The 10,208-nt window shown below is 37.5% G+C and overlaps 1 protein-coding gene across 1 annotated transcript; it reads left to right on the top strand.

Annotated features, from left to right (window-relative positions):
* The first annotated feature begins 259 nt into the window (after positions 1–259).
* Positions 260–9,663, top strand: LOC116299489 (deoxynucleoside triphosphate triphosphohydrolase SAMHD1-like). The gene is made up of 17 exons (XM_089026059.1): positions 260–265; positions 571–673; positions 1,113–1,170; positions 1,936–2,051; positions 2,400–2,470; positions 2,940–3,092; positions 3,947–3,994; positions 4,239–4,336; positions 4,561–4,719; positions 5,226–5,282; positions 5,628–5,736; positions 5,888–5,971; positions 7,017–7,112; positions 7,457–7,561; positions 8,012–8,103; positions 8,549–8,594; positions 9,256–9,663. Exons 1-17 carry the CDS (start codon positions 260–262, stop codon positions 9,364–9,366), a joined length of 1,512 nt encoding a protein of 503 aa, XP_088882185.1. The 3' UTR covers positions 9,367–9,663.
* The last annotated feature ends 545 nt before the right edge of the window (positions 9,664–10,208 follow it).

Consider the following 10,208-nt stretch of genomic DNA (forward strand, 5'->3'; position numbering starts at 1 on the left):
AGAAGGCAAAGCAATTGCCTTCTCCTTTGGGAAATGCAATCTCTTAATAGAATATCACATTGTGTAACTGCCTTATGGTTGCTATGTAATATTTCTTTTGTCGCACACCAACTATCAAAGTCCATTTTTCTGTTACCCTGATTGGGCAAGAGGGTAACAAGTCCTGATGTTTCCCTCTCACTGGGCAACAATATGTTGTTGACCGGTAATAAAAATACCAGAAGTAATTTTCCTGGAAATGTGTTTTGTATAAGATAACATGAATGTATTAAAATAATCATAGAAATAATAAAAACTAATAATAAAATAAAAATTATAATATTTCTATTTTATTTTACGGGACTAAACCTGTTTAAACAAGTCACTTACCATTAAAAACAGTGTTCTGTGTTAAATTAATAACAAATAATATTAATATGATAAATAAATATTAACAAAATATTTACAAAAAAAATTTTCTATGAGTCTATACATCTAAACCTGCATAATTAAGTTTGTTGCCATGAAATAGTGTTCTGTATCAAACAAGAAGGTTGGGTATTGTCTTAATGTTAATTTTTTTATGTACAGGTTTTTAATGATCCAGTTCATGGTCACATTGAAGTGCATCCACTCTGCATCAAGATCATCGACACACCACAGTTCCAAAGATTAAGGAACATTAAACAACTAGGTGAACTATGAATCAGTTTAAATGTTTTCTTCATTCTTTGTAAGTTATTTGGTGGTCCTGTTACCTCCAACCTCCTAGGGAACAGAGAAAATGTTCATAATATACAGAATACAAGATAACGGGATGGTTTTCAATGGGACCCTACCATAGTTAATAAGCCTGGAAATATATCCTCCCCACCCCCCATTTTACCAATTTGGCAATTTGATACCATGTGTCATTCTTTTGAGAATAATATTCTATGTTCAAGGTGCATCCACGTTCTTCTCAACTTCAAAAAGTTGAAAAGAATTAGGTTAGAAAATTGTTTAAAAAATATTAAAATATTAAAAAAATAAGATACTCTTGAGGATGAGACATGGTCAGAAATACAAAACATTGTGTCCAAACTAAAGATGTCTATTAATATTTATAATGACTGTTACTTTTGACTGTTTAGGTGGATGCTATTTTGTTTTCCCCGGTGCTGCTCACAATAGATTTGAACATTCAATAGGGTGAGTACAAATTTTATGATCCAGTATTGCTGGTTTGCAATCATTCCCAAGAGAATAATATTTAATACCAAACAATGAAACAAGAACTTGCAAAAGCCATTCATTTAAATATAGGATGCCAAAAATTTCTAAGAATGTTTTTTAAGTTTTCTTTTTTTCCTAGATCAATTCCAGAATGGAATTCTCTACCCGCAGAAACCATAAACTTTATGACACTAGCTCTATTTAAGTCTAAATTAGAGACCTACCTAAAATAGGTAGTATAAGGATCTTATAATATTGAATATATTTTTTATATTATTTATCATTATTTATTTCGTGATTTGAAGATATTTATATCTTACCTTTATGCAAAACTAATTTTTCATGGTTCTATTCGTGTTTTTTTAATTTAATATATTTTTAGTATTTCTTATATTTATATGTAGCTATTTTGCTTTATAGTTGATGTGATATCTTACCGATTTTATAAATGGTGGTGCTTATATAGCACATTTCACATGGTTTCAATGCGCTTTTACATTGCAGTGGAGGACTTTACGGGCTGCATATTTAGGCGCTATTGGCAGCCGTGCAGCTTACAATCATGAGACAGTGATTTATTAGTACGTTAGTGTTATGCCTCCAGACAGGGATAGGCTGTTGAACCGGGAGACAATCCCCTTCTCAATCAACTCAATAAAATGTAGATGTAGATGAAATTTATCGTCAATAAGAGGACAGACACATAAAAAACATGTTTATATTTTAAATTGTTAACATCAGGACGTCATATCTAGCTGGAAAGCTTGTAAAGAGCCTTCAGAAAAGACAGCAAGAATTGGATATAAAAGAAAAAGATGTTCTGAGTGTTATAATTGCAGGACTTTGTCATGATTTAGGTAAGATAACATTAAAGTACATTGCAACTTTATCAACTCTAAAACTATGTCTTCGGAAGACACTTCGAGAAATTTTAACTCTTAATTCTTAAAAGTAGAGAGTTGTGTTCTCTAACTCGAAGATATTTTTGATATTAATTACTAATATTACTATTATTTATCATAATATTTTAAATATCAATTTATAATTCTTACATTTTGTGTTTTTTTCATGGATAAATCTGTTTAATTTGTGTATAAAACATGTAAATAATTAATAGAAGGATGGTAGCTTTTTCTGAGTTGCCTGATTACTGCCAATTATTGTAAACATTATTGATAAGTGATGTGTTATTGAATGCATTCCAGGACATGGACCATTTTCGCACATGTTCGATGGGCAGTTTATTCCAGCTGCAAGACCTGAAATCCACTGGAAGGTTTGTTAACCTTAAGTTAAATCAGGGGCATACTGATGGAGCAGGGGAGGGGGTTAAGCGATAAAGGGGGTAGTATATTAAAATATTTGAGATCAAAGTGCTGTGTTGCTACATCTACAAATGTTAAGATTTTCAAGTGGCTCGGATGACCACGTTAATGGCGGTCCCATCTTTCGACACTTCATCATTACTAACTAATATAGAAGGGACGTAAGAGAACCACTGAGCACGTAAAGAAACCCTGGCAGTGACCACCCTCAGTGCTTACACCTCATACTAACCATCTCTCATAAATTAATAACTCATTTTAAGCGCCTTTGATTATATCAATAACGAAGAAGGCGCTTAATATCAATCATGAATCATCAAACTGGCGCAGGACTTTGTATGTTAACATACAAATTGGTCATATGATATCTGGCACCGTTCAATCAGGAATACTGTTGTGAATGTAATTTCCCCCCTGCAGCACGAAGAGGCAAGTGTGCAAATGTTCGATTATCTTGTGGACTCCAACAACTTGAAACAAGAATTCGTGAAGTATGATCTAGATCAGCAGGATCTGACATTCATTAAAGAGCTGATTGCTGGCCCACGTGGTGATACTCCAGCAAGAACTCAGGTTTGAATTGGAATTGTTTCTACATAACTATATTTACTTCTCTTTCACTCCCCCTCCACCCCAACACGACAGCCAGCAATTCAGTCTAATGTTTTGATAAACCATATCAGTTATGAGAGCAGGGTTCGTGCTACTCCTTAAACTCCTTGAAAGTTCCTTGAATTTAATGTAAGGGCACTTGAAAAGCTTTAAGTGAATTTTATGATGTTAGCAAAACTCCTTGAAACTTTTTGCATTGTTCATTACTTGCATGGTTCTGAAATAGATCTAGTCAGAAATGTCGAAAAATCTTAACGTTGGCCATGTGCAACCACTGTGTAAAACCTTGGTATAGTTAGCTGGATATCCTCCTTGAAAATTCATTTTTTGGGTCCTTGTATACTCCTTGAATAGTCCTTGAATTTTTTAAGTGGTTACCCCTGCACGAACCCTGTGAGAGGTAACTGGATTGAGAATCTTTTGGCGGGCTTTTTATCACGATCGAAACAAATCATAAATCATATGATATTTATCTTTTTACAGTACGGTATCCTAAGAACTGTGCGTTCTGATTTGCTGTTGGAGCGGTAATATTTTCTGTGTCTGACCGCGGTCTACTATCCCTTGATAGCGGATTGCTAAATACCAAAACGAATTATAAAAAGAAGCATAAAAGTAAATGAAAAAAAAAGTTATTCACCGTCTAAAAGTCAGCCTAGAGAGGGAAAAACTGCTTACCATCAGGACCTCCTGGTCAGAGAGAGAAAGAGAAAACTATAAAATAACTACTACAAATGACGCGACGTGTACGTTAAATCTAGAGGAACAACGTAGGTGGTTATGGTATAATTTCTAATCCAGTCCTTTTCTTATAGGACTGGCCTTACTTCGGTAGAGAAAAGTGCAAGAGCTATTTATATGAGGTATAGTTGGTTTACGATATTTGAAAAGAGAAGGAAAAAACAAATGACCAGGCTGACATGTTAGGTGATGACGCTATAGGGATTATGGGATTGCGGGATACCCGAAGAAAAAGTTGTAAGATACGGGATGGATTAGATTTGGTACGGCAGACCAAAAGGAATATGCATAACCTTTGCATTAGCCAGTCAGTAAAGAGTAGTCGTTACTGATTTCTTTGACACATTTGCATTCCTTTTTTCCAAGATTGTGGCCAACAAGAGGACAGGCATTGATGTTGATAAGTGGGACTACTTTGCTCGCGACTGTCATAACCTCGGCATCAAAAACTCTTTTGATCACAAGTAAGAATTCTACTGGTTGAGCACTTGCCTTGAGTACAAACATGTATTGTATTTTTGGTTAGATTACTTTCTCATAGTTTACCATTCTCAAGGGTAGCATTGCAATAGTGCACTCGCCTCTCATCTTTGAAGCCTTGAGTTCGTTGAGCGTTGACTTGCGGCATCTCGCAACCCTTCTACAGCGCCGCAAATTTAGGATAACGACCCTTATTGCTCTTGAACAGGAGATTTATCAAGATGGCTCGAGTTATCAACGTAGAAAACAAGTTACAGATCTGTGTACGAGACAAGGAAGCTGGCAACATCTACGATATGTTCCACACACGGTTCTGTCTGTTTATACGAGCTTATCAACACAAGACATCCAACATTATTGAAACCATGTAAGTATCGGGAGCTCCTCGTTAATAGTGTAAGGACACACTGTGATACCGACAGTTATCTAGAACAGTTTTCTGTTCTAGGGCACACTACAGAAACAATGCAATAGCTTCTGAAATAATAATTTCTAAAGTTACGAACATGGTTCATTTTGTTCTAGGTTCTATCATCATCATGCCTTTAATGGGTTGTGCTGCCAACTCAACAATAGTCCCCTTCACAGCTCCCTACGCCATCTTGAAAGGTAGTTGTGCCTTTACAACGAAGCAAGACGAACGTTAAGCTTGCATTAATAGAGACCTTTTTAAAACCTTGAACAATTATTCACGTCTCTATTATTACCAAGCTCGCCGTTCGTCTCGCTTCGATGCAAAGGCACGGCTACTTTCCAAGATGGCGCAGGGAACTGTGAGAGGGACTATTCAAATTACTGTATCTTGAGAGACTGGTTCTGGCAAACAAACTAATTTCTTGTTTTTTTTTTTTCTTCCATATCTTTTCTTTAAAGGATGACCGAAGCCTTATTGAAAGCAAATCCGTATCTTCTATTTGAGGGAAAAGACGGGTAAGAAAATCCTCTGTGCCACACACCTTTTTGACACGTTAACCAATCAGAAAGCTGTAATTTCTTATTTTTAAAGTGCAACCACATGACCAAAAATTCCTTTGAGATACTAAAAACGATGAAACAGCCGCCATCTCAGTTGATCTAACAAGAAAAGCTTAATGAGAAATGCTTTGTTTAGTCAACCAACATGGAGGCTATGTCGTAACATACACCCCAAGAATACACGTAATTGTGTAAATGGAGTGAGCCCTCGATTTAACCGCTGAATTAGTCCTGTCGAAACTCATGGATGCATGTAATAATTGTCATTCAATTTGTACATGTTTTTCATCTCCAATGTAGAAAAAAGCTGAAGATGTCTGAAGCGATAGACGACATGGTGGCTTATTCCAAGGTAACAGACCAAGTCTACTACCAAATACTTCATGGCAGTGATTCACGACTAGAAGAGGTATGATTGTTTTATAAAACCACAGGGAGCCCAACTTTGTTTTCCCATATGAGTAAAATCACACTTAAAATCTCCAGGATTTACTTTTCCATTGATATTTCATGACATATAGAGAATGTATTTATGTTGTGATTGTTTTTTTTCCTTTTAGGCTAAGAAGATTTTACAGTTAGTTGAATGTCGATCGTTATACAAGTGTATAGGACAAACCATCTTGAAAAAGCCGAGAGAAAAAGTAGGTGACGACATTGTGGTCAGCGGTTTAACTTAACTTAAAATCTTCTCGTCATTCGAGTGCGCGACAAACAAGGACAGAATCAAAAGGATAATTGGGGCGAATACTAACACACACGCCAATATATGTGCCTTGTATTTTATAGTAATTGAGAAAATTGGGCCAAGTTCTAGACCACTTTACCTTGGGCGTAATATTTCCCCAATTCATACGAAGTCATTCTTGATAATAAGATTCTTTGTTGGAGTCGTGTCTATATTCATGTATTTTCATGCGCAACCGTTAAACATAGAAATTATTTTCAAGGAGAATGACACGTGGTCTGAGATCGGAAAGCATTACGCCCAAGGAAAAACCATCTATTGACTTATTCGCCTCGCTTGCATGATATTTAAGAACAAATTAAACTCATCGTTAATGATGAGCTTGGCCTTAGGGGCTTATTCGGTGGGATGGACGGAGCCAGGCACAAATTAGCGGTAACCATGGTCACCATGTCACCACCCACCTAACACCTGTCACATTGACCGCGACCAGTCAATGGAATATTTACCTCTACTTACCTGAACCAATGGTAGGGATGGCGGGCGGGAAATTAAACTCGTGTTGTAGCGTAATAGCGTAATAGCGTAATAGCTTCGTATAGCGAGTGCTAGCGATAGATATCGATGGCGAATAAAGGTTCGCGTGGTTGGCATTAAGCTAGCGTGATCACGTGTGTAGCGTCTTATCGTATTTCGTAATGATAGCTATGATCCATATCTCATACAGGCCACAGTGATCGACTAGAATAGATTGCGACATGCTATAAACAATGCTAGCTGAGTCGATCAACGATCGCGTGAGGTAATAAATGCGTTGACAGCGGAGATAGCGGTACGCGTCCGGAAAACGCTACTGCGAGATGTCATTGACCTCGAGTCTAACTTAGACTAAATTACATTTAACCACATTAATATTTGATTTTAGGCTTTGTTTTAAACAAAACCGTTTCTAGCAGCTGGTATATTGCATTTACTGTATTGTGCTTCCCTTGGCTTCGTAGGAAGAGGCACACGATATTTCTAAAGACATCGCTGACAGCGTACCTCCTGACATGGCAAGTGGTACACAACTGGAACCAGAAGACATTATTGTTCATGTAGGTGTTGTTATCAATTTATATCTATTAGAAAATCCTTCAGCTTTCATCGATACCCTGAAACCACCTCTGGGCTGATTACATTCAGGGCATGGCTAACTCACAAACCAAACCCTGAAACGATCTCTGGGCTCGGATCAAAGTCAGGGCACAGCCAACTCACACATAGAATTGGAATTTCGCTTGTTAGGCCGAAGAAAAACCTCTTTGAATCAATGGAGTGACCTCCAAACTCTACTCACATCTAAAGTGAAGCTTCTGCTTCTTGTCATGATCAGTCCATGCCTTCCGCTACGCTGGGAATCGAAATGTCATCTTACTTGATTTACTTTCTTGTATTGCAGTTGATTACATTCGATTATGGCATGAAAAACCAGAATCCAATCGATAATTTGCGGTTTTACACAAAGGAAAATCCTTCCCAGGCTATGAGATTCAGAAAAGATCAGGTCAGAACTTGTATTACTGTGGTGCTCAATCTTACTTCTGGAGCCTGCGTTCCTCGTGGCCAGCAGCTAGAAACACGAGAAGGTGCCGACGAGGAGGAACGCAGGCTCTTGGAAGAATGTGTAAGATATGTTTTAGAATGTTTTTTTATGGGCAGTGTAGTTTTTCGTGGTACTTATCCTATTTCTTCGATTAAATTACGCCAGAGAAATTTTCTGTTTACACTGGAAATGGCAGATTTTAATGTGTTCGTGTACATTGGGATGGCATTTGCTTCCCATAAAGCCTTGGGACTAGCCTATAGTGGGTCGACGCTAATGACGACTGCAAAGAAAACTAGGATAGGATTGGCATCGGCAAGAGTTCGTATCGGTTACGATTTTCCGAACATGCGCATTACTGTCATGCTCCATTCGAGAATGTGTCGTGTGACTTTCGTTATTTGTTCGCAGGTTTCTCGGCTCCTACCCGAGTCTTTTGCCGAACAACACATGAGAATCTACTGTCGCAAAAGGGACGAAGACAGTATAGAGAAAGCGAAAGCGTAAGTGTGACAAATATTACCTTCAGTTTGAACTTTATCTTGCCCTAAAATAAACATTGAAATTTGTGAAACCTAAGGGCATGGCAAACTCGCATAGCGGTTTTTCGGAGAGAAGAGGATTGAAATCCAGGTGGAAAAGGCCTTGAAGAATATGAGAGATGCAACACGAAACGAAACGGAACTTATGAAAGGGGAATCAAGGGTAGTATAACGGAACTGCACTCGCTTCTCATCTCCCTCAATAAATCGTCTCCCTCTGAATCCCAACCCCACAATTTATTGAGGGTCGCTACGCAGGCTATCCCTTGTTCGACTCGGCATCACGTGACTAGAGTTTGTTGGACCTCCCTAGATTCGAAGGTTTTTCTCGCGTGTTCTTTGGTCTTCAAAAAAGTAAAAGATGCATGGCACTCCTGGAACACACTGTTTAACGTTTCCTTTTCAGAGCGTTCTTCCAATGGACTCTCGGTCAAGAGTGCACTACGCCCAAGGTATGCTACCTGTCCTAGTTTGTAGCGCGTGTCATTCCCCTTGAGGATTATTTCTTTATTCAGCCAACATGCATAGAAATAAGTTATTACAAATTAAAAATATTGAAGTAATTCTCAAGGGAATGACAGGTAGTCTGAAATGTGAAAAAATTAAGGTGCTGTTACGATTTTCTAGCAAATTTTCTAGCAACTCGTCTGCATTTCTGTTGCGCGATAAAAGACAGTGCGTTGCAGTTGCATCAACATGGTATGTTACGCCAGGCAATGTTTCATGCAACTTGTGTCCTACATTAGACTGTAATGTTAGGGTAATAAATAATTTACGCCCGATGAAATATCTTTGTCTGTCATAACAAATCGTTGCGAGACAAGTTGCAAGAAGTATGTTACACTAGGCAATGTCTAGCAGTTTTGTTTCGCAAAAGTAGAACTCATTTCTACTTCTTACAACGGTTGCAGGCGACAAAATTAGGAGGCACTTTTAGTATGATACACTAGACAATTTCCCGATTTGTCTTACTTGGGAGTGGGGTGGGGAGGGGAAGGGTGGAGAGGGGAGGGGAGGGAAGGGGAGGGAACGGGTAGTGGTAGCGAATCTGTGCACGCTGTTTCAAATATCTAGACAAATTTTCATGATTGTATCTGGACTTCTTCCTTTCAGTTTGGTGATTCCGTTGCCGAACTAACGCCAATGAAGTCTACGACTGCTGACGGCCAGAGCGGAGGAGTCGCACAGAAGTTACAATTCAATGACGAAATTGAGTTCTTTTAGAGAACCTGTTCTAAATATTTTAAATAATACAATTCAGAATAAACTCGAAGAAGGAATGAATTAGTTTTTAGTGCTTGTCAAGAGTAATCTTCGTCGTGGCGAAGTAGGTCTTGATAGATGTCAATCAAGACGTTTCTATGACATTCCCGTAGTCACGTGCACTTGAAAAATGCCATGGAAATCTTTGATTGACGTCTACCAAAACACTTTTTATAATCTAGAATGATCTAAAATGAGATACACCTACTTGCAAGAACGTTGTCATGCGATATTAGAAGATTAGTAATTTAGCGAGAAAGGAATACATTAAAAGACAAAAGAAAAAGTTAGCTTCAGTGATCTTCTTTCGTTTTTTAATATAATTCCTATCCCACTAAATCACTATTTTCTATTTTCGTATGACATCTATTAGTGATTCATCTGCTTAATATTTTAAAAATCGTTAGTCGCGTTAAGAAATGTTTAAAATAATGAACTAATACTAGGAATATTATTTGCAGTTGTTAATTAAATAATATTAAAAACAGTTTTCTGGATTGTAATTGCTATCAAATCAGATATTATTTAAAGGTTACTGCATGGTTGGTAATTTAAATGAAAATCAGACAAAACAAACTGCGTTGTCATAGTAACAACCTGTATATATACCTTTCCTCAAACTTATTTTCCAGTTTTGCAATGTTTTTGTCACAAAAATCTATTTATCAGCCGACGTTCAGAGAGATTGGGAAAAATACAGCTGTAAATTTTTACCAGTTCACCGACGCCTAATAGACGTCTAATAAACTCTAAATACGAAATCCGGACAAAATAGGCAAAATTCTGTTCATCTTGGTGACAAT

This window comes from Actinia tenebrosa, unplaced genomic scaffold (genome assembly GCF_029948245.1).
Source record: "Actinia tenebrosa isolate PJP-AT-01 unplaced genomic scaffold, QUT_ActTen_1.0 PGA_scaffold0__85_contigs__length_37466705, whole genome shotgun sequence".
Lineage (NCBI taxonomy): Eukaryota > Metazoa > Cnidaria > Anthozoa > Actiniaria > Actiniidae > Actinia > Actinia tenebrosa.

Excerpts from the sequence above, each read along its gene's own strand:
- LOC116299489 (XM_089026059.1), top strand. Across the intron at positions 1,171-1,935 it reads AGATTTGAACATTCAATAGG|GACGTCATATCTAGCTGGAA; the intron begins GTGAGTACAAAT and ends TGTTAACATCAG. Across the intron at positions 5,283-5,627 it reads CTATTTGAGGGAAAAGACGG|AAAAAAGCTGAAGATGTCTG; the intron begins GTAAGAAAATCC and ends TCTCCAATGTAG.